General features: G+C 42.1%; 1 protein-coding gene across 1 annotated transcript in view; it reads left to right on the top strand.

The window, feature by feature from the left end:
* Positions 1-21,571, top strand: part of LOC103253877 (zinc finger protein 595-like) — a 28,761-nt gene extending 7,190 nt beyond the window's left edge. Inside the window, 9 exon segments of the mRNA XM_021709557.1 lie at positions 139-2,375; positions 2,461-2,755; positions 2,948-3,032; positions 3,034-3,173; positions 13,880-14,126; positions 14,689-14,961; positions 15,709-15,772; positions 17,396-17,558; positions 21,513-21,571. Coding sequence (XP_021565232.1) covers positions 139-2,375; positions 2,461-2,755; positions 2,948-3,032; positions 3,034-3,173; positions 13,880-14,126; positions 14,689-14,961; positions 15,709-15,772; positions 17,396-17,558; positions 21,513-21,571 — 3,563 coding nt within the window.
* Positions 21,572-23,488: the final 1,917 nt, after the last annotated feature.

Genomic DNA, 23,488 nt, shown 5'->3' with positions numbered 1-23,488 from the left:
TCAGGCAATCCACTCACCTCAGCCTCCCAAAGGCATGGGATTACAGGCTGAGCCACCGAGCCCAGCTATGTTTCACTTTTAAAGGATATTCACCTGAGTCTAGTATATGGAATAAATTTTTATTTTCATAATTTTCAGTTGTGACTTCTCATTACACTGAGGGCCTTTTACCAGAGAAGAGCATAGAAGACTCACCTACAAAGAACCCGATGGGAAAATATGGAAAATTTGGCCTTAAAATCCTATGCTTAAAAAGATCTTGGGATAGTGTGCATAAGGGTGAAGGGCAGATAGCATGCTCAATAGCAAATAACCATTACAAATATAATAAAAGTGGGAAAGTCTTTCATCAACACTCCAAATTTATCCACCAGAGTATCCATATTTCTAAAATGACTTTCAAACATGAATATGGCAAAATGTTTAACCAGTCCTCAAAGTGTAGTCAACATCAAAAAAATAGTGGAGGAAATGTACACACTACATGTGGGAAAACATTTAGAAAATCACCTTATCTAAATAGATGTGAAAGAATCCACATTGGAGAGAGAGGCTTCCAATGTGAAGAATGTGGCAAAGCCTTTCATACTCATTCAGACCTTGATCAACATACTGTAATCCATACTGGAAAGAAACCCTACAAATGTGAAGAATGCAGCAAAACCTTTCACAGTCGTTCAGACCTTGTTCGACATATGATGATCCATACTGGAGAGAAACCCTACAAATGTGCAGAATGTGGGAAAGCCTTTTGCTCTCATTCACACCTTACTCAACATATGGTGATCCATACTGGAGAGAAACCCTACAAATGTAAAGAATGTGGCAAAGCCTTTCGCTCTCAAGGAGGGTTTGCTGGACATAAGACCATCCACACTGGAGAGAAATCCTACAAATGTGCAGAATGTGGCAAAGGTTTTATTCAGTACTCAAAGCTTATTGCACATCAGCGTATCCATACTGGAGAGAAACCCTACAAATGTGAGGAATGTGGCAAAGCCTTTCGTTGGCACTCAGTTCTTATTCAACATCAGAGTGTTCATACTGGAGAGAAACCCTATAAATGTGCAGAATGTGGCAAAGGCTTTACTCACTACTCAAAGCTTGTTGTACATCAGCGTATCCATACTGGAGAGAAACCCTACAAATGTGAAGAATGTGGCAAAGCCTTTGGTTGGCACTCAAGTCTTATTCAACATCAGAGTGTTCATACTGGAGAGAAACCCTATAAATGTGCAGAATGTGGCAAAGGCTTTTATCGGAACTCAAAGCTTATTGTACATCAGAGTACCCATACTGGAGAGAAATGTTACAAATGTGTAGAATGTGGTAAAACCTTTCGGTCTCATTATGGATTTGTTGGACACATGACCACCCATACTGGAGAAAAACCCTACAAATGTGAAGAATGTGGCAAAGCCTTCCACAATCGTTCAAACCTTGCTCGACATACTATGATTCATACTGGAAAGAAACCCTACAAATGTGAAGAATGTGGCAAAGCCTTTCGTTGGCACTCAGGTCTTATTCAACATCAGAGTGTTCATACTGGAGAGAAACCCTATAAATGTGCAGAATGTGGCAAAGGCTTTACTCACTACTCAAAGCTTGTTGTACATCAGCGTATCCATACTGGAGAGAAACCCTACAAATGTGAAGAATGTGGCAAAGCCTTCGGTTGGCACTCAAGTCTTATTCAACATCAGAGTGTTCATACTGGAGAGAAACCCTATAAATGTGCAGAATGTGGCAAAGGCTTTTATCGGAACTCAAAGCTTATTGTACATCAGAGTACCCATACTGGAGAGAAATGTTACAAATGTGAAGAATGTGGTAAAACCTTTCGGTCTCATTATGGATTTGTTGGACACATGACCATCCATACTGGAGAAAAACCGTACAAATGTGAAGAATGTGGCAAAGCCTTTCACAATCGTTCAAACCTTGCTCGACATACTATGATTCATACTGGAAAGAAGCCCTACAAATGTGAAGAATGTGGCAAAGGCTTTACTCAGTACTCGACACTTATTGTACATCAGCGTATCCATACCAGAGAGAAACCCTACAAATGTGAAGAATGTGGTAAAGCCTTTAGGTCTCATTATGGATTTGTTGGACACATGACCATCCATACTGGAGAAAAACCCTACAAATGTGAAGAATGTGGCAAAGCCTTTCACAATCATTCAAACCTTGCTCGACATACTATGATTCATACTGGAAAGAAACCCTACAAATGTGAGGAATGTGGCAAAGGCTTTACTCAGAACTCGACACTTACTGTACACCAGCGTATCCATACTGGAGAGAAACCCTACAAATGTGAAATATGTGGCAAAGCCTTTCACTGTCATTCATTACTTACTCAACATGTCAAGATCCATACTGTTGAGAAACTACAAATGTGAAAAGTGTGGCAAAGCTTTTTGCACTCATGAAGGATTTGCTGGACATAAGACCATCCATACTAAAGAGAAACCCTACAAATGTGATGAATGTGGCAAAGGCTTTTGCTCTCATAAAAGATTTGTTACACATACGAGGATCCATACTGGATAGAAACTCTACAAATGTGAAGAATGTGGCTAAGCCTTTTGCTCCCATAAAGTATTTACTGAACATAAGATCATCCATACTGGGGAGAAACCTTACAAATGTGAAGAGTGTGGCAAAGTCTTTTGCTCTCATAAAGGATTTGCTGGACATAAGACCATCCGTACTGGGGAGAAACCCTACAAGTGTGAAGAATGTGGCAAAGCCTTTTGCTCTCACAATAGATTTGCTTGATATATGACCATCAATACTGTAGAGAAATCCTACAAATGTGCAACATGTGGAAAAGTCATTCACTCTCTTTCACTACTTTCTCAATAAGTTAAGATCCATACTATTAAGAAACCCTATAACTGTGGAAAGTGTGGCTAAGCTTTTCATACTTATAAAGCATTTGCTGGACATAAGACCATCCATACTGGAGAGAAACCCTACAAGTGTGACAAATGTGGCAAAGCCTTTTGCTCTTAAATGATTTGCTATACATGTGAGGAGCCATACTGGAGAGAAACTCTACAAATGTGAAGAATGTGGCAAAGCCTTTGACTCTCACAATAGATTTACTGGACACAAGATTATTCATACTGGAGAGAAATGCTACAAATACGAAAAATTTGGTAAAGCCTGTTGCTCTCACGTATGATTTGCTGCACATGTAAAAACCCATATGGAGGAGAAACAATATAAATGAGAGAATGTGATAAAGCCTTTAGCTGTCATTCAATACTTGGTTGACATATGAGTATCTATATTTTGGGATTCCCTATAGATGAGCCGAATGGAGTAAACCTTTTCACTGTTATTCTACATTTTCTCAACTTCAGAGAATTTATACTCTAAATTTTCAGTATATGTAATGGCTGAAAAATTATATATCAAGTTATAAACCATAGAGGCATGGCTAGAAATTTACAGATGTAAAGAGTACCATTATCTTTACTCAAACCACAAATCCTTTGAATGTGCACATGTAAAAAATGTCTAAAGATATTAACCAGCAAAAACTTTATTTGACATTAAACTGCATTGTAGAGAATCTACTAATTTAAAGAATGTGGACTGGCCTTCAAAATATATGCCATTGGAAACACTAGGGTATTCAGATAGAAAACTTTACAAATGCAATTTTTATGGAAACTTATTTACTGAAAAGTCAAGATGAAATAAATATCAGATATTGAATGGCATTAGAAGATTTATTTTGTTTTTGTTTTTAGAAAAGCTTAAGTATATTCCATGTATACCTTTGGTTGTACATTGACAGAATTTGAGGATAATTTGAACAGGAAACAATATTGATGTAATTCAACTCACATGATGTTATGCCTTCGTTCATAATGTTTATGTAAAAGCCTGGGGTCAGTTGTTGGTACATTAGAGCTATGAAATGTCCTCGTATAGTAGGTCACCAGCAGTCCTCTTGTGTTTTTCACAGAGGATAAGGAACACTGATATGTAATCTTTGAAAGATCAAAGTGAAGGGGTTTTTGTGACTCACATTGAGCAATATTGTAAGTTCAGCATGCGGTGAGTGTTCAGGATGACATTTTTCCATGGAAATATATGACAAAGAATGATTGAGATTTTAGAAATCATTTGTCTTACTACTTACATGTTAACGAGAAAATGAGGAAAGAACGTTAATATCTTGATGCATCTTCATGATAGCAATATTTTCAAGCCATAAACATAATTTGAATAATATAAATAAATAATTTCATAGACATCAAAGTAAAGATAATTACTTTTTTAAAATGTATATGTTGTAAGTTTATGTTTTGTAAATACCCAGAATCCATTTTGAAAACTGAAGAAAGCGGTTCACAAATATATCCTACTATCAGAAGAACAGAAATGCTTGAAAGTTTCTCATCTGTTTTTTGCTAGCGAGCATACAGTGAAATTTGAAGGTTTATTTAGGCTATGTAAATTCATTTGTTTTAATGAACAGTATTGCTTATAAAGTATTAACATTTGTTGTCCACACAATAAATTGCTATGTTACCATAATTGTTAATCTATTCTATCTTACTCAAGATTGTAGGTAAATGATGACCATAAACTATTCAGTGACTCATGGAAGGATGTTTCTAGTGATCCTTTTTTATAGGTTATATTTTCTTTCTTGCTTTAAATTATGGGTCATTTGATTATTGTAATAAAGATTATGCAGGAGTATATTTATAAGACCTAACTTTCTGAATCCTGACTATTGTAAAGACTTATATATTAGGTTGGATATTCCACTCTGATGCCCAGACTGGAATACATTGGAAAATTCATGGTCATTGCAATCTCCACCTGTTGATATTAGGCCATCTTTCTCCTTTAACTTCCTGAATAGCTGGTGGCACAAATGTTTGCCATAATTCCCAGCAAATTATTGGATTCATTGTTAAGACAAGGTCTCACCAAGTTGCACAGGCTGGCCTGGAAGTCCTAGACTAAGGAAGTCTATTCTACTTTGCTTCCCAAAGTTCTGGAATTATAGACATGAGCCACCATTCCCAGTCTCCTCTGTTTCCTTTCCAGTCATCTGGCACCGGGTTGGAAGTACTTTTCCCCTCAAGTCATCTGCTTCTAACTCCTGGAGTGTAGGCTCTGGGCTCTGGAATATCTTCCACATTTATATCTTGATACCCTTCCCTTTCCACTGTTTTGCCATAAATACAACTATTCTTTGTAATTTCCTTGATTCATTCTGGAGAGACCAAGTGCTCATATGGAAACATTATGACATGGTGTGTGAAACAATCTCACAACCCTTACATTAATCTCCTGGCAGCAAGATGTGGTCACAAAATTATTTTATCTACACATTTCCCAACTGCTGATGGTGCCATGTATACCCCGTAAGTGTATAAATTCTGTTGGCCTTTTTATGATAGATTTGTATATGTTTTATGGTAGTATATGTCAAAATAGACAAGAATATACTTCTGTCTTATGTGCTCATGACATATTGGTAAAGTATATTTCTTTTATCTTGGGGTAGTTGGAGTCACACTATGTTACCCAGACTGGAGTGTGGTTGAACGCTCCCAGCCACCACAGCCTCGACCTGCCGGGCTCCAGTGATCCTGCCTCAGCCTTCCAAGTAGCTAGAACTACAGATGAGCTTTACCATGCCTGGTTAGTTTTTATTGTAGAGATGCAGTCTTGCCAAGTTGCCCTGGAGGGTCTCGAAATCCACTTACCTTGGACTCCCACAGTGCTGGGATTTATAGGCTGAGACAATATGAAATTAGATTGGACTGATAACAAATACTGAGTGGAAATATTGAGCACAATTTATTTACTCAAAGTGTCAAAGTCCAAGTGACAAAAACATGATTACTGTTCTACATAAATGGTGACTTGAACGTAAATATGAAACCTGAAACATTTATGTAGTGGTTTGAGTAAAATACGTGAAAAAAATAAAAGGTCATATCCAAAGAGTTGATGATTTATAAGTTTGTAAAATAATTAGAAACCAGACATAAATTCCTAAATTTAGAATTAAAGTGTGTCAAAAGTAGAAAAATAAAACAGTATTAAAAGCAATATTAGTCAAACTGCATAATACCACAAAGGAGGAAAACACCTAAAAGCAGTGAGGGGAGAGGCATGGTGGCTCAGGACTGTATTCCCAGTACTTTGGGTGACTGAAGTGGAAGGATGTCTTGAGCCCAGGGGTTTGAGAACAGCCTGGGCAACTCAATCTACAAAAATAACAAAGAAAACCTGTTGAGTGTGGTGGCGCATGTTGTCCCCAGGTACTCAGGAGACTTAGGGGAAGAATTGCCTGAACCCATAAGTTGAGTCATGATCATGCCACTGAACTCCAGCCTGAGTGGCAGAGAGATGACACTCAAAACTTGTGTATGTCTGTAAATTATAAATAGAATTATATAAATGAATATAAGTTAAAATTACAAAATAAAACCACGAAAAACACTAAGGGTATTTTCAAAACTTGTATTTTCTTGAAAACAGAGTAACTAGTATTAACAATGCTGATATAAAGTATTAAAGGTAGAATTGTATATATTTAAAGAATAGAAAAAAGAGAAATATTTTCCAGATAAAATACCTGAAAGATTTGATTGCCAATAGCAGCTTCTAAGAAGCATATTTTAAGAACAAAAAGTCGTACTTCTGTGTGAAGATATAATAGAAGTGAAAGAGTAAGGGACATAATGGAGAAGAATCAAATGAGTTACAGACACCATGTCGATGGCAACATCGAATTTTAAAACAATTATATAGAATAAAAGCATAGTTCCACCCATTTAAATATAACAGAATTTTATGCTTCTTAAGTGACTAATGGAAGAATCGTGTAGTTTTTAGAACATTATCCATCACTGACAATATGTTATGGGTCTTCCATTTCATATAATATTTGTTACTCTTTTATCAGAAGTCATTTGTAATTAAGGGCTTACCATGCATAGACACTGACCCAGAAGTCTCTGAACACTCAGAAGGGCAGTGTCATCTCTCCCTGACATGGGTGAGAAGGAGGAACTGCAAGAAACAAACACACTGGAAGACAATGTCTGCACATGTGTGAGCTTCAGTCCTTATTATGTACAGTATCATCCTATTTTTTTTTCAGATTTTTATGGATTTCCAATTTAAATATTCCTTTGTGCAAAAAACTTTTTCTCCAGAACAAAAACAGCTGGTGTCTATGTCATTATCAAGCTCAATTGATAAACTGATTAGAGGATCATCAACTTAGTGATACCATTTAAAATTTCTTCCAAAAATGTATTTGTATTACTTTTCATTTCTACTAATATTCATGTGTTTCAGAAATATTTTACACTACATCCTATCATTTGATTTTTGCATATATGATTACTTTGTGTGTCGCAATATCATTTTAATCTGTTAACATGATCATATGACTTTCTCATTGATTCTGTTAATGTGACTAATTGTATTCATGAATTCCCAAATGTTGAATCTCCTATTTTTTTCCTGATATACAGGGAGATTGATCATGATGTAATGTTGCAATGTGCTGATACAATATTTCTAATAATTTTTACATTTCTACTCAATTGTGATTTTTCTACAAAGAATGGATTTGAAATCCTTAGTATGGAATAGAAATTGTGTGTTGACATTGTCCTCATCCTGGTAAACCAGGTTTCTGTGGTTGTCTTTTTTTTTTTTTTTTGAGTTGGAATCTCTGTCGCCCAGATTGTGGCCTCCAACTGCTGGGCTCCGGCGACCCTTCCACCTCAGCCTTCCAAGTAGCTTGAACTACAGGTGTGTGCTACCACACCTGGCTATTTTTTTGATTTATTGTAGAGATGAGGTCTCGCCAAGTTGCCCAGGCGGGTCTCGAACCTGCGGGCTCAAGCAATCCACTCACCTCAGCCTCCCAAAGCATGGGATTACAGGCTGAGCCACAGAGCCTGGCTTCTTTATTTTTAAATTGTAGTCTCGCTCTGTCCCCCAGGCTGGAGTGCAGTGGCATGCTCTTTGCCACCCCAGTGTCGACCTGCAGGGCTCATGCAATCCTTTTTCCTCGACTTCCAAGTAGCTGGAACTACTGGCAAGTGCTTCCAAGCCCAGCTATTTGATTATGGTAGAGATAAGGTCTTGCCAAGTTGTCCAGCTGGTCTTGAACCTGCATACTCAGGCAGTCCACTCACCTCGGCCTCCCAAAGTGCTGGAATTACAGACTGAGTCACTGAGCCCGGCTTAGAGTCTTTATTCTGAGAAGCGGCCGGGCTCGTTGGCTCAGCCTGTAATCCCAGCACTTTGGGAGGCCGAGGTGAGTGGATTGCCTGAGCCCGCGGGTTCGAGACCCCCCTGGGCAACTTGGTGAGACCTCATCTCTACAATAAATAAATTTTAAAAATCAGCCGGGCGTGGTAGCACATGCCTGTAATTCCGGCTACTCGGAAGACTGAGGAGGAAGGATCGCTGGATCCCAGCAGGTCGAGGCTGTGCCAGTCTGGGTGACAGAGTGAGACTACAACTCAAAAAAAACAAACTATTCTGATAAGTAAAGAGATTACCTGGATTTGTGGACTTCTCACATCTGTGTATATTTCTCTTTCTCTTAGACTCTCTCTCTTTTTTTTTTTTTGAAAGCAGGATTTATTGAGAGTACAGAAAACTTCCCACAGTCAAAGGGGTCCCAAAGGGTCGCCGTACACTCTTTTTTTTTTTTGAGTTGGAGTCTCACTCTGTTGCCCAGACTGGAGTGTGGTGGCACGCTCCTGGCTACCACAGCCTTGATCTGCTGGGTCTGGCGATCCTTCCACCTCAGCCTTCTAAGTAGCTGGAACTACAGGTGTGGGCTAACACGCCCAGCTAATTTTGGATATATTGTAGAGACAAGGTCTCGCCAAGTTGCCTGGGTGGGTCTTGAACCCATGGGCTCAGGCAATCCTCTCGCCTCAGGCTCCCAAAGTGCTGGAATTACAGGCTGAGCCACCGAGCCTGGCTTACACTCTTTTTTCTTATACAGGAGAATGCGGAGGGAAGTTAACTTATTTATTTCCACCTTGTTATTTATTTATTCTTTTTATTCTTTAAGGGGACTTATTTCTTTGGTACTTGGGTGTGGCAAAGGCCAGTTTGTCCAACATGTCACTGGTGAATGTGACTCTACAGGGGCAAAAAATGTAGAAGCACCTTAAAACTACTCACAGGGAACATTGGAGTGTTTTGCAGTCACTGCAGACTGGGATGGAGTCCTGCAGCCCAGCGACCAAGCCCCCAGGCGCCACTCCTGTGCCAGAGTCCCAGCATGCTCCACAATGCGCGCCACACCTGCTTCCCCTCCCCCGAATTTCGATGCAAGAATACAACACAACCTCCAAATGCTACAAGCAGAAAAATGCTTTTTTTTCTCTTGCCTCCTCCAGCCCCATCTGATCGCATCGACTGTCACTCAAGATTAGAAGGGTAGTGGTCTGTACCCTTATCCAGTCAATGGATGCTAGCTGGGAAACTGCCCAATCAGAGAGAAGCCGAAAGTGAAGGGACGGCTTCCGGGTTCTGACCGAATTTTTGTATCCAGGGCCTGTGGATGTACAGGATCATCTTGGAGAGAACCGCGTGTCTTTTTTTCTTTTACGCCCTGTGACCTGCGGGGAGTCTGGGGAGTCTGTAGGTCTGGGGAGTCTGTAGGGAGGATGCTGGGACACCCAGAAGCCGGGAGATAGTATGGGGATGGGTGCGAGAACGAGAGGCAGGATGGACACGGATGACCCGGCTGTGGCAGACCGACCTCCCATTCACTGCTGATTCTTGACCCATCCCCATTGGCCGCTTGGCCCGGTCTCCTCTGCATAAGCTTGGTCTGGCCTGTCCCCATAGTGACCTCGCCCCACCTGAAGCCTCTCTTTGCAATTCTGTGCTTTGGATGTGCAGGAACCATGAGTGTCCTGGGGGGGAGGTGTGCCTGGGGCTAGGGGCTGTGGTGCTGGTCCTGTCCCTCTCTCCTCTTCCAAGGTTAAACAGAGGTTCTGACACAGTGTTAAGGAGTTCCCTTGGGCAAACAGCGGGTTGTGAATCCCTAAGCCACCACTCAGGGCTCGTGGTCTGGGGTCCTCGAAGGGCCTGGGGGGTAAGGCTTGGAGAAGGGGCAGGGGAAAGGTGACCAAGGGCAGGCGCTAGTGGGTGTCAGCCCCGCAGTTGCCTGATGTGGAATATCCAGGTAGAAATTCCTAGGACAAGTCATCAGGGTCATTGGCAGATGGACACTAAGTCCAAACCTGGTTCTGCCTGATGGGAGAGCCAAAGTAAAGACAAGGAGTTGGAGCAGGGGATGGGAGTTAATTTAGAGGACCATTAAAACCAAGAAGATAGCCGGGCTCGGTGGCTTAGCCTGTAATCCCACGCCTTTGGGAAGCTGAGGTGATTGGATTGTCTGAGCCCGCGGGTTCGAGACCCACCCGGGCAGCGAGACCTCATCTCTACAATAAGTCAAAAAATCAGCCAGGCGTGGTAGCTGTAATCCTGGCTACTCGGAAGGCTGAGGCGGAAGGATCGCCGGAGCCCAGCAGGCGAGGCTGCAGTGGCTGGGAGCGGCCACTGCACTCCAGTCTGAGCGACCGAGTGAGACTCCAACCCCCCCCAAAAAAGAAAAAACAAGACGACAAGGGACCTACATCCTAAATACCCCTCTTGGGTTGTGTGTGATTTTTTTTGTTTGTTTTTATTTAGGTCAGTGATGAGGGGAGAAAGAGGGGAGAGGATTGCTTCATCCCGAAGTTAGAGGTCAACCTGGGCAATATAGCACATTCATGTAGCTATAAAAGCTGAGACAAATTAGCTGAGAGTGGTCGCACATGCCTGTAGTTTCAGATGCTTGGGAACCTGAGATGGAAAAATCTCTTTAGCAAAGTATCACCTCTTAAACTCTTTGCAAACAAATAGTTCTGTATTTTAGGTTTCATTCTAAAAAAATCATGATTCTGAGCAGAACACAGTGGCTTAAGCCTATCATCTCAGCACTTTGAGGAGCCAACAGGGTTGCCTTATTCCAGAGGTTTGACACCAACCTGGGCAACTTGGGAAGACTAAATCTTTAAACAATTCAAGAAATTAGTCAAGCATGGTAGCACATGACTCTAGTCAACCTAGTTGGAAGGCTGAGGCAGAGGGATCACTTGAGCCCAGTAGGTAGAGATTGAACCACTGCATTCCTGCTTGGATGACTCAAAAAAAGAAAATAGAAAGTGTGATTTTCCAGGTTTTAACATGCTCCTGAAGAGGCTTTTAAAATAACTCCCCTCTGAATGCTGATGTTGCTTCACCTGGACCCACAGTCAGCAGCACACAGCTAGAGAAAGCAGGCCCAGGACACAGGGTCCCCCACACTCAACACACTCATCACAACACAAATAGTTCTGACCCAATTGAAAACACAATGGATCTTCATCCTGAAAGATCACACTCTCTGATGGCCCATTAAAGTTTACAGAGGCTGAAGCGACTCAGTAGCTTAATGTCTCCAAGTTTGGGGACCCCTCTTAAAAGGACAGACTGAAATTGAGAAGCCATTTTTTATTGTGTTCTTAAACTCTGATACTGATACGGGGTCCGATTGCTTGATTCATGGCACCGACTCACAATTTACCAAGAGAGAGGTTTATTACCAGGTTCGACTGACCAGGGCCACTCACCAGACTTAACAAATCTCTAGGAGAGGGCCCCATATGGTGACTGGGGCCTTTCTTAAATATGCAAAAGCCCGCCTAATCCACAAGGCTGTTATAATTCAAATTCAAACAACACAAAGCCCGCCATAAGAGGGGCCTGCCTGCCACAATTAAAACAGAAAAGCCTGCCAGAATTTGAAAGGGGCTTATTGCACAACACTCACACACTGCCAGCGGGGTTTACAGAAGCAGATAAAGCTGGTTAACTTATCTAACATAGCCACTTGGGGTTTCCAAGTTGGGCATTCTTTCCAGGGTTTCCAAGAATTATTAAGTGTTAGGGGAGAGTTATAGTTTCATTACATTTCACATAATGCATCACAGTTAATATACAAGGTTTCACACAGGTTCCATACAATTCATCACCTCTTACAACACAATGATGAGAAAGTAGAAGCTATGAATGGAGAAATGCATACTTTAGATAAAAATTAATCTCATACTTTGGGAGGCTGAGGTGAGTGGATTGCCTGAACCCACAGGTTTGAGACCTGCCTGGACAACTTGGTGAGACCCCATCTCTACAATAAATCAAAAAAGTAGCCGGGTGTGGTAGCATGTGCCTGTAGTTCCAGCTACTTGGAAGGCTGAGGTGGAAGGATTGCCAGAGTCCAGCAGGTCGAGGCTGCGGTGGCCAGGAGCGGTCACTGCACCCCAGTCTGGGTGACAGAGTGAGACTCCAACTCAAAAAAAAAATTAACTTTGCCAACTTTGTCCTTTCAGAAACACAGACTTCCTGATGACAGAGGTATTTCACAGTGGCAATCAAGCTTGCCTAGAGTAAAGGGAATTTACAAGGTCTAAGACATCATGCATTGGACAAGGATTGTAGAAGTCATGAAACTTGTAATTACAAAAGTTATGACCACTCAGAGGGCAAGTAGGTGGGGATTCGATCTTCGAGGAGATTGGGCCCTAGCTACAGGGAAGTCAAGGATCTCCAGAAGCTAACTCCTGGGAATACATAAGATAAGGGGAAGTGCACCCTCATTAGCTCTAAGGTATGTCATTCAGGAAGGTACAGGAGTATTCAAATCCTTGTCACGCCCTTCTCTAGGGGCTATGATAATGTGGACAGACATTAATGGGTCTCTGTGTCACAGGGTCTCCAAGACATTTGCAGGTGGTCAATAGGGAATTCACGGCAGACATGTCAACCTGACTGCAACACCTGCAAGGGAAAGGATTTAAGCCGGGGCTTGAGGGGCTATGAGGCCACACTCATCTAGGGTGTAGGCCCGCTTCCTATCTGTGGGGAGTGATATTTTCTTAAATAAATCTTGTGTTCTTTCACCTCTTTGTGTGTTGCAATTCTTTGCATTACTCAGATCACTGGGTTGCCAGTGCGCACCTCTGGGCACCAGCTCCGGCGATGCTGTGCACATCCCTTCCTCTCTCTCTCCCTTCACCCATCCACCCTCACCCTTTCTGTGCCCTAACACCTCTCACTGTGAGATGCATCCCAGTGTGGCTCAATCTTAGGTAGTGACAGAGGGAAATCAGCTCAGATGGAAATTTGATTCTGGAAGCTCCCTCCACACACTCTACTGTCCCTTCCTCACCTCATGGAAACGCTTCATCCTCCAGGATTTCAATTCTCACCAGGGACCAAATGCTCACTTGGAGTAGTTTAAGACTCTGACCTGTGGCATCTTTTTTTCGGAAAACCACTTAAAACCTTTCCCCCCAGGCACTCTGGGGATGCCACACCATGAGCCCTGGCTGTAACTTTGGGATTATCAACCCTCTGCTGGTCCAAGGGAACTCCTTAAGCGAGTGATGGAGCCTCTCTAACCTTGAGGGGGAGAGGGATGGGGGCCATAACCCTCCACCCATCACAGGTATGATCCTCCACATGACCCACCTCCCGAGCCATCACATCAGGAGCGAAGAGCTGTGTGGAGATGGCTCAGAGGGTGAAGTCACAGAGACAGGACCCTGGAGTCCGGATCCAACCCCACCCTGTGTTGAGTGGACAGGGCTGTGCTGCCGAGGTGCGTGCAGGATCAAGTCCTGGCTCGGAACTACAGGGAGGCCGGTCCATCAGGGTCCATCCTTCTCCCCTCTCGGGATCCCGCCCCCATACACATTCCCAACTTCCAGATGTTGCAGCGTCCTCCCTATGGTTTTCCCGTGACCTGCAGGTCACAGGATGACAGAGGCTGCAAGGAAGACATGTGGACCTCATGGAGAAGGAAGACAACCCTGTGGGGACGACCCAGCTTTGTGTACAAAAGCAGGAGAGGAAGGCCCGATCAGAGTCCAGAAACCACCCACTCATTTCCGGCTTCTGCTTGAGCAATTTCCAAGGCCACCTCCTGTTGATCGAATAAAGGTCCAGGCTCCACCCCCTTGGATCTTGAGCGACGGTGGATGCCATCAGATAGTACGGTTTGAGACAAAAGTTAATATTTCTCCATGCACAGGAAACGTAGGTGTGAGTAGATGACTGATACGCACACGTCACGGGGCATGTAGGAACTCAAGAGTTTTATGAGCTCCTGGTCCGTGAGTTGCGCGGGACATGTCAACCCTCTACGAAAACACTTTTTTCTTTTTCTAATTATAGATGAAATATATTCTGTGAAAAAAAATGCCAAATCAGACAGATCTCTGTGAAATGAAAGTCTTTTCTGGCATACCTTAACTCTAAGCTTATTCCCTTTTTAGAAGGTGTAAGGAGACATGTCTCTTTCTTGTACTCTGTGGCCCCATTTGATCACATCTCCTGTCACTCAAGATGGGGGCGGGGTCTGGAGCCTTATCCAATCAGCGGATGATGACTTGGAAACTGTCCAATGAGAGAGTTGCCTGAAGTAAGGAAGGGGCTTCCAGTTGCTGAGCAGGCTTTTTGTATCCGGCGCTCTGGAAATGGTGGGTCATCTCCAAGAAAACCACGGTACTTACTTCAGCCTTTGTCGCCCTGTGACCTGCTTGTTCTGGGAGTCCATAGGGTGGACGCTGGGACATCCGAAAGCCGGGAGATGGTGGGTGTGGGGGCGGGTGCGAGAAGGGGAGGACGAATGGACACGGAGGAAACAGCTGTGGCGGGACTGGCCTTTCTGTCACCTCCGAGCCTGCACGCCACCCCACCGGCAGCTCGGTTCGGTCTCATTGGCGCAGGGTGGGGCTGGACTGGTCCCCAGGGTCCTGTCCCTGCAGCGACCTCGCTCAGCGAAGGCTTTACCAGACAATCCCGCTCTCCAGATGTGCGGGACCGGGGAGGGTCATGGGGGGTAAATTTGACCAATGGGGGAGGGGCTGTGGTCCTGGCCCAATTCCTCTCTCCTTCCCAAGGCTAAAGGGAGCCTCTGTCACAGCGCTAAGGAGTCCCCTTCAGCCAACAGCGGATAGTGAATCCCTAAGCCCCTGTCAGGGCTTGTGGTGTGGAGTCCCCAGAAGGCCTGGAAGGAAAGGCTTTGAGAAGGAGAAAATCAAGGTGAAAGTCCCCAGGGTATGTCATCAGGGTCATTGAGTGTTGGTGTCACCAGGTGCAAATCCTGTTTTGCTTGGCGAGACAGCCAAAGTCAAGACAAAGTGTTGAAGCAGGGCCTGTGAGGTTATTTGGGGAAGCCATTAAGACCGAGAAGACGAGGGACCGGTTTCCTAAAGATTCCTTTTGGATCGTGGGGGCTTTTTCGTTTTTTATCCAGGTCAGGGATGGGGGGAGAGACAGGAGAGAGGATTGCTTGAGCCCAGGCATTTGAGACCAACCTGAACAAAATAGTATATCCATGTAGCTAAAAAAGCTGAAATGACGTAGCTGAGAGTGGTCGCACATGTCTGTAGTTTCTCCTGCTTGGGATACTGAGATGGAGAAATCCTTTGAGCTCTGGTCAAGGTTGTGATAAGCTGTGATGGTGCCACTTCATTCCTGCCTCGGTGATGGAGTGAGACTCAGACTCATAAAATACTTTTAATTGAATTTTTTTTTAAAAGTCATATTTTCAACAAGTAGATTTGATTTTTCCAGACACTGTCACCTAAAAGAAATGCCGGAGAAGGAGGAGGAACAGGCAAAAATGGCTGATTCCCAGGTAAGTGTGTCCCAGTTCAGGGACAGTGTCCCTATTCCTATTGGAAAGTCATGATTTTAGAACTTATAAACCTCTACTGCCACTTGTGATGGCCCTGCCTAATGAGTCTAACTGGTTTTTGTTCTTCGTGTAATATTCAAGGACTTTGAGAAAATATTTTTTCCTATGTGCCAGTGCCTTCTCTTTGTTAACTTTTTCAGGCTTCATAGTTGCCATGCTCAGTTCTCACCATGAGTTTATGACCTGCAGTATTAAACATGTTCCCTTGAGGCTGTGAAACATGGAAAGGCTCAGATACCCAAGATTCCTATTGAAGATGGGTAGATCCTCAGATCCTAGTGAAGGATGGAAACAAGTACTATTATGGTTCCATCTGGATCCTCCATCCGCTCCATGCAGAACAAGAATAATACGCACATTTAAGTAGGGTGGCAGTTACTGCTTAGAATAACTTAGGAATGTTGAAATAAATAATTAGAAGAGACTTGCTCTCTAGGATGCTAAAAAAAAAACTATATCAATGCACTTTGGGGAGTTACAAAACTTGGAAGATACCTATTGCTAGAATTCTGCGCAAAACATTTCTTTCTTTATTATTAGATTCAGATTATAGTTTACAAACCTTTTATTTAATAATTTTTCCAGTTACTTGGAAGGCTGAGGCAGAAGGATCACTGGAGCCCATCAAGACAAGACTGCGGTGGCCAAGAGTGTGCCACTGCACTCCAGTCTGGGTGACAAGTGAGACTCCAACTCAAAATAATAATAATCATTTTTCAGCCCTGATGTTGTGTTATGTGTCTTGGCACCTGACACCAATTTGTACAAGCTATTTGGGAGACTGAGAAGGGTGGATCCTTTCAGTCCCAGAGGCCAAGGCTACAATGAGCTGTGATTACACCACTGCACTCCAGAATGGGCACAAATTAAGACCACCCCAAGTGAAAGAAAAATGCAGAAACTAACTGGGCTTGGTGGCTTAGCCTGTAATCCCAGCACTTTGGGAGGCTGAGGTGAATGGTTTACCTGAGCCCGTGGGTTTGAGACCTGCCTGGGCAACTTGGTGAGACCTCATCTCTACAATAAATAAAAAATTAGTCAGGTATAGTAGCACGTGCCTATAGTTCTGGCTACTTGGAAGGCTGAGGCAGAAGGATCACCAGATCCCAGCAGGCTAAGGCTACAGTGCCTGGGTGTGTGCCACAGTACTCCAGACTGTGACAGAGTGAGAATCCAACTCAAAAAAAAAAAATGCGGAAACTTAGGTTTACCCCAGATCGCGTGAGTCAGAAGCTGCATTTTAACAAGATTCATTGATGTACACATTTAAACTTGATGAGGATCTTCTAACTGACTATGAATTTTCTGTCCTACCAATATTACAATTATTCTGTGTGATGTAAATATGGCACTAAAAAATGCACATGCCTGTGTTGGTACCCAAATTTTGTACTGTATTACTCAGAAAAGTAAAGTATCTACACTATCTGAGTGGATTTTATTCCATTCTTATGACTCAGACTTACTTCATTAGAGATTATTTCTGTGTTAAAATTGTCTTTTTGGATAATTTCAGTTGTCATATCAGTCAAAATCTGTTCTCTTCACTCTCATTTCACCTAGATCCCATGGCCACTTGATAAATATGTGTCATTTTCAGGGGCTGTTGACATTCAGGATGTGGCCATAGAATTCTCTCCAGAAGAGTGGGAAAACCTAGATCTTGCTCAACAGATTTTGTACAAGAAGATGATGTTAGAGAACCTTAGGAATCTAGTGTTTCTGGGTGAAGATAATCTCAAGAAACAATTTATATTCCACACCAAGGATTTTGTGTTGTTTTGTAGAAGAAACTTTTTGAGTTTCTTCTTTGCACAAATGAGTTTCAGATTCCTGCTTTCAATGAAAGCTTTGTGATATCTTGGCGTAGATAAGAAAGAATTGATGATGTTTCATTTTTACTTGAACCGTTCCCTATTATGAATGATGAAATGATCTGTGTCCTTCACATTATATTACTGTTAAGTCCAGAAATTTGTGGGCATGAAATATTGTTGCCCACAACTTAAAACCCAATAGCTGCCATCTACTTTTGGTTTGCTACAACTGAGCAAAGGACCTCTGAATTTCAAATTCTTCTGATGTGTTCTAAAGGTTCTGTTGAAGAAAAATATTTGGGGATTAATTTTCTAGAATCTTGTATAGTGTACTCTTTTGTGAGCACAGTACTAGGATTGTAAAAGGAGAATCCCAGCAAGAGTCATGTTGTTTTTTCTAATAAACTGGACTTGCTGTCTCTACACTGGACCTGATCACCTGTCTGGAGCAAATTAAGGAGCCCTGGAATGTGAAGAGACACAGTGAAATAACCAGACTCCCAGGTAGGTGTACGTGCATAGAGCAGATAACAGGTCAAGGTGGAAGCAGAACTTCAAATGAGGTTTGAGAAGGTGGTCTGCTCCTATGGAAATTGTTCTGAGAAGCCTCCGATTTTTTTATCTCACAAAAGGACATCTATTGTTCCAGAAACTCTTGTTTTACTTTGGTGACTTTTCTTCAAGGTTACAGTGAAAATCACCATTCTCTTTTTTTTATTTTTTGAGTTGGAGTCTCACTCTGTCACCTAGACTGGAGTGCAGTGGCATGCTCCCAGCCACCTCCGCCTCGACCTGATGTGTTCTGGTGATTCTTTCTCCTCAGCCTTCCAAGTAGCTGGAACTACATGCACACACTACCATGCCTGGCTACACTTTGACTTATTGTAGAGATGAGGTCTCACAAAGTTGCTCAGGTGGGTTTCAAACCTGTGGGCTCAGGCAATCCTCTTGCCTTGGCCTCCCGAAGTGCTGGAATTACAGGCTGAGCCACTGAGCCTGGCCATCACTATTTTCTTATGGCTTATAAGGGACTGCATGGTCAGGCTTGCATGGTTGGGGCACATGAAAATATCTCCTCATTTATTTACAAACTTCATGTTAAACTATTTTTTAGGTTTCCTCTTTGCATTATGTTGGAAATGGTGGTGACTCTCTTATCTGACTCTGAAATCCAAAGAACATTGTGAACAGATGTTTTATATTTTCTGTTTTGTGATTTCCTAAACTAGGGAATTTTCAAACATGATTCCATAGAAATTCAAACTCCAAACCAGGCTGGTGGCTCATGCAGCAATCCCAGCACTTTGGGAGGGAGAGTGAAGAGCATTGACTGAGTCCAGGAGTTTGAAACCAGCCTGGGCAAGTTGGTCAGACCTTATCTTTACAATAAATTAAGAAAAATTAGCCAAGTGTGGTGGTGTGTGACTGTAGTTCTAGCTATTTAGAAAGCTGAGATTAGCAGGTTGAGGTTTTGGTGGTTGTGAGTGTACCTCTGCACTCTAGCCTGGGCAACAGAGAGAATCCAACTCTAAATAAATAAATAAATTCATACTCCATAATTTTACCAGAAAGCAAAACATCACTCTAGATGGAAGAAATTCACATACATTCAGATACATGTATTTTTGTATGTGTATTTAACATGTGGGTTACTTAACAGAAACAAAATTTGTATAACCACTTATTTCTTGTATAAAATATAATGAGTTGATATGTCAATATGTGGTGAAACAATGATTACAATCAAGTTAATGAGCATGTCAATCACCTTAAGTAGTTGCCATTTTTATTTTTTGTAATAACAACACAATTTCTTCAATTTTAGCACATTTTCAAATCATATAAGACATTATTTTTAACTATAGTCACAATGGTATACACTTATAAGTAAAGTTTTGTAACCAATGAACAACATCGCCCAGTTTCCCCATCTGTGGGTCCTGGTGACCACCATTGTACTTTCTCCTTCTATGAATCTAATGATTTTTGATTTCCTGCATACAGTATTTTTCATTGTGTGCCTGGTTCGTGTCGCTTAGCACAATAATTATCTGATGTGAAGAAAGAATGCTACATGAACACAAAATATGAAGTTGTAGATAAAAGAAAAATAATGAGAAACTGTAACCCATAAAATCATAGATAAACATAGTTGCACTGCTTCAACAGAATCTTTTACATAACTACAGTTTTCTTTTTTTTTTTTTTTTTTGAGTTAGAGTCTCACTCTGTCACCCAGACTGGAGTGCAGTGGCCACTCACGGCCACTGCAGCCTCGACCTGCTGGGCTCCAGTGATCCTTCCACCTCAGCCTTCCAAGTAGTTGGAACTACAGGTGCACACTACCATGCCTGGCTGATTTTTTGATTTGTTGTAGAGATGAGGTCTCACCAAGTTGCCCAGGTGGGTCTTGAACCTACGGGCTCAGGTAATCTACTCACCTCAGCCTCCCAAAGCATGGGATTACAGGCTGAGCCACCCAGCCTGGCTATAACTACAATTTTCAACTTTGGTTGGGCTTCCATGAAAAGCAGACATATGAATCATTAGCATGTAATTAGATTAGTGACATTTAAGAAAACAATGAATTTTATTACTTATAAAAATATTTGATGAGAAAATTTCAAGAAATAAGCATTTATTTATATACATATTTATTTATTTATTTATTTATTTATTTATTGAGTTGGAGTCTCACTCTGTCTGCCAGGTGGAGTGCAGTGGCATGCTCACAACCTCCACAGCCTCTACCTCCTGGGCACAGGAGATCCTCCAACCTCAGCCTTCCAAGTAGCCTAAACTACTGACACATACACACTGGTAACTTTTTGATTCATTGTAGAGACTAGATCTTGCTGTGTTGCCCATGTTGGTCTCAAACCCCAGAAGTCAGGCAGTTCTCTCACCACTGCCTCCTAAAGTTGATGGGATTACAGGCATGAGCCACTGGACCTGGCAAACTTGTTATGATAATAAGATGTATTGGTGCAACTTTACTATGTGTTATACACTCTCCAATTGTCACAGGAATCAGGGAAAATACACATAGAAGGTACTCAAAAGGTAATAAAATACTAATCAGGCATGTCACCACCAAAATAACAGTTCATGAAAACACAAAGAAAGCAGTGAGAAAAAGGAAGGGCAACATAGGTCCAGGAAAACCCAGAAAACAATGAAAAATGACAACAGTAAGTAATAGGGTAAAGATAGGGTGAGGGTGAATGGGTGGAGAGGGGTGCATCACTGCCAGAGTCAGTGTGCCAGAGGTGCTAGCTGGCAACCAGAGATCCGAGTAATGCAAAAAATTGCAACACACAACTTGGTGAAAGAAAAGATTTCATTAAGAAAGGTTCACTTCCCACAGACAGGAAGTGGGCCTACGCTCTAGATGAGTGTGACCTCATAGTCCCTTGAGCCCCAGCTTAAATCCTCTCCCTTGGAGGTGTTGCAGTCAGGTAGACATGTGTGCCGTGCCTTCCCTATTGACCACCTGTGAATGTCTTGGAGACCCTGGAACACAGAGGCTCACTAATGTCCGCCCACATTATCACAGGCCCTAGAGAAGGGAATGATAAGGATCCCAATGCTCCTGTATATTCCTAAACAACATTCCCTAGATGTAATGGAAGGTGCACTACCCCTTATCTTTTATGCATTCCCAGTGCATAGCTTCGGGGTATCCTTGACTTCTCTGTAGACAACACCCAATCTACTGGAAGATTGAATCCCCACCTGCTTCCCCTTCTGAGTTGTCACAAGTCTTGCAATCTGCATAACTTTTACATTCACAAGTTTTGTGACTTGCACAGTTCTTGCCCGATGCATGATGTCTTAGGCCTTGTAAACTCCCTTTACTCTAGGGAAGCTTGACTGCTGCTTCTGCCAGGCCCTGCTGATAAAAGCTATTAGATACCTCTGATGCCTGGCACCAGGAAGCCTGGACAGAAAACCCTCAGGGGGGTCCTGGTCACCGTGCACTGAGTATACAATGGATTGATACTGGTCATGCTTAAGAAGTCTGGGTTTCCAAAAAGACCAATTACAATATGCCAGAACTGGTCATGCTTAAGGAGTCTGTGTTTCTGAGAAGATAAAATCAGTAAAGTTAATCTTTATCTACAGTATGTATTTCTCCAGGACACAGTTTCTACTTTCTCATCATTGTGTTAAGGCTTAGGAACAAGATTTTAAAAATGATGCATCTCTCCAGGACATAGCCTCCACTTACCTATCATTGTGTTAGAGTTTAAGAACAATACTAAAAAAAATGACTTCCAGCTCTCGGTCAGTCCTTTCAGTAACTCTTTCCCTATCAGCAATTATTTTAAATGCAAACCATTAAATGCCTTAATAACTAAAAATTAATGATGAATTAACAAACATAATGATCTAACAATCTACCAGCTTTAAGCGATTTACTTTAGCCATAAGATGTCAAACAGCCTGAAAGAAATAGGATGGAAAAAGATACAGTATGTTCCCTCCATACAAACAAATTTCATTTTGAGACTGCATTCAACAAAGTTAGCCATGGTATCAACTTACACAGTCGACTATATACTATTGTGTAACAGTTTTATAAGGCTGTTTATAAGATGATACATCCAAAACAAACAAAAAAGAAAGTAAAACAAGCACACAAAATTGTTCACATGATTGAACAAGGGAACACACATTCACATTTTTGAAAAATTGCAACTTAAAGGCTCGTATGTACAGAAATTACTGTATTCTATGCAGATAATACCAAAAAATCACGGTTGTAACATTTTATTAGACAGAATCATTAAGTAAAAAATTGTCACTTGTTTCGAAGGTGGAAGAAAGAGAAGAGCCTGAACTCAGGTGTTCAAGACCAGTGTGGACAAATCGAAGAGGCCATGTCTCTATAATAATTTTAAAAAATTAGCTGAGCATGGTGGTGTGTGCCTGTAATTCCAGCTACTTGGAAGACTCAGGGGGAATGATTGCTTGAACCCAGGAAGCCAAGGTTGCATACCACTGTACTCTCGTCTGGGTGACACAGTGAGACTGACTCAAAAAACAAATACTCTCACAAAAAGCAAAGAATGATGTTACACAATGATTAAAAAGTCTATTTATTTGCAATCAATAGCAGGTACAAATGTGTATAGAACTGATATCACAGTTCCCAAATGTTGTCAAAATAAAGCAAAAAATACACAGTAGCATGGTAACAGTGAAATAATTGAATATCTTACTTTCAATAATGACTTGAAATTTCAGATAAAAGATCGATGTGAATTTAGAGAATTTAAACAACACTAGGGTTGGGCTCTGTGGCTCAGCCTGTAATCCCGTGCCTTTGGGAGGTTGAGGTGAGTGATTGCCTGAGCCCATGGGTTCGAGACCCGCCTGGGCGCAACTTGGTGAGACCTCATCTCTACAATAAATCAAAATGAGCCAGGTGTGGTAGCACACACCTGTAGTTCCAGCTACTCAGAAGGCTGAGGCGGAAGGATTGCCGGAGCACAGCAGGTTGAGGCTGCGGTGGCCGGGAGCGGCCACTGCACTCCAGTCTGAGTGACAGAGTGAGACTCCAACTCAAATATATATATATATAAAATAAACAACACTAGGGAAAATTTAGAGTGAGTGAAAGTCTTTCACAGAACTCTCTAATCAACACCATCATATACTGCATATTCAGTTCAACATATCAGAACACAAAACAAGTCATAGGATGTTAAAGAAGACTGAAATTAGCCAGGTGCTCTAAGGCATACCTGTAATGTCAGCACTTTTGAAGGTGGAGGTGAGATAATTGACTGAGCCACAGGTTCAAGAACAGCCTGAGCAACATGGTGAAACCACG

The sequence above is a fragment of the Carlito syrichta genome, unplaced genomic scaffold (genome assembly GCF_000164805.1).
Source record: "Carlito syrichta isolate Samal-C Ts95f unplaced genomic scaffold, Tarsius_syrichta-2.0.1 Scaffold255670, whole genome shotgun sequence".
NCBI lineage: Eukaryota > Metazoa > Chordata > Mammalia > Primates > Tarsiidae > Carlito > Carlito syrichta.
Note: the sequence above shows the minus strand (reverse complement) of the source record. Positions and strands in the feature narration are given on the sequence as shown.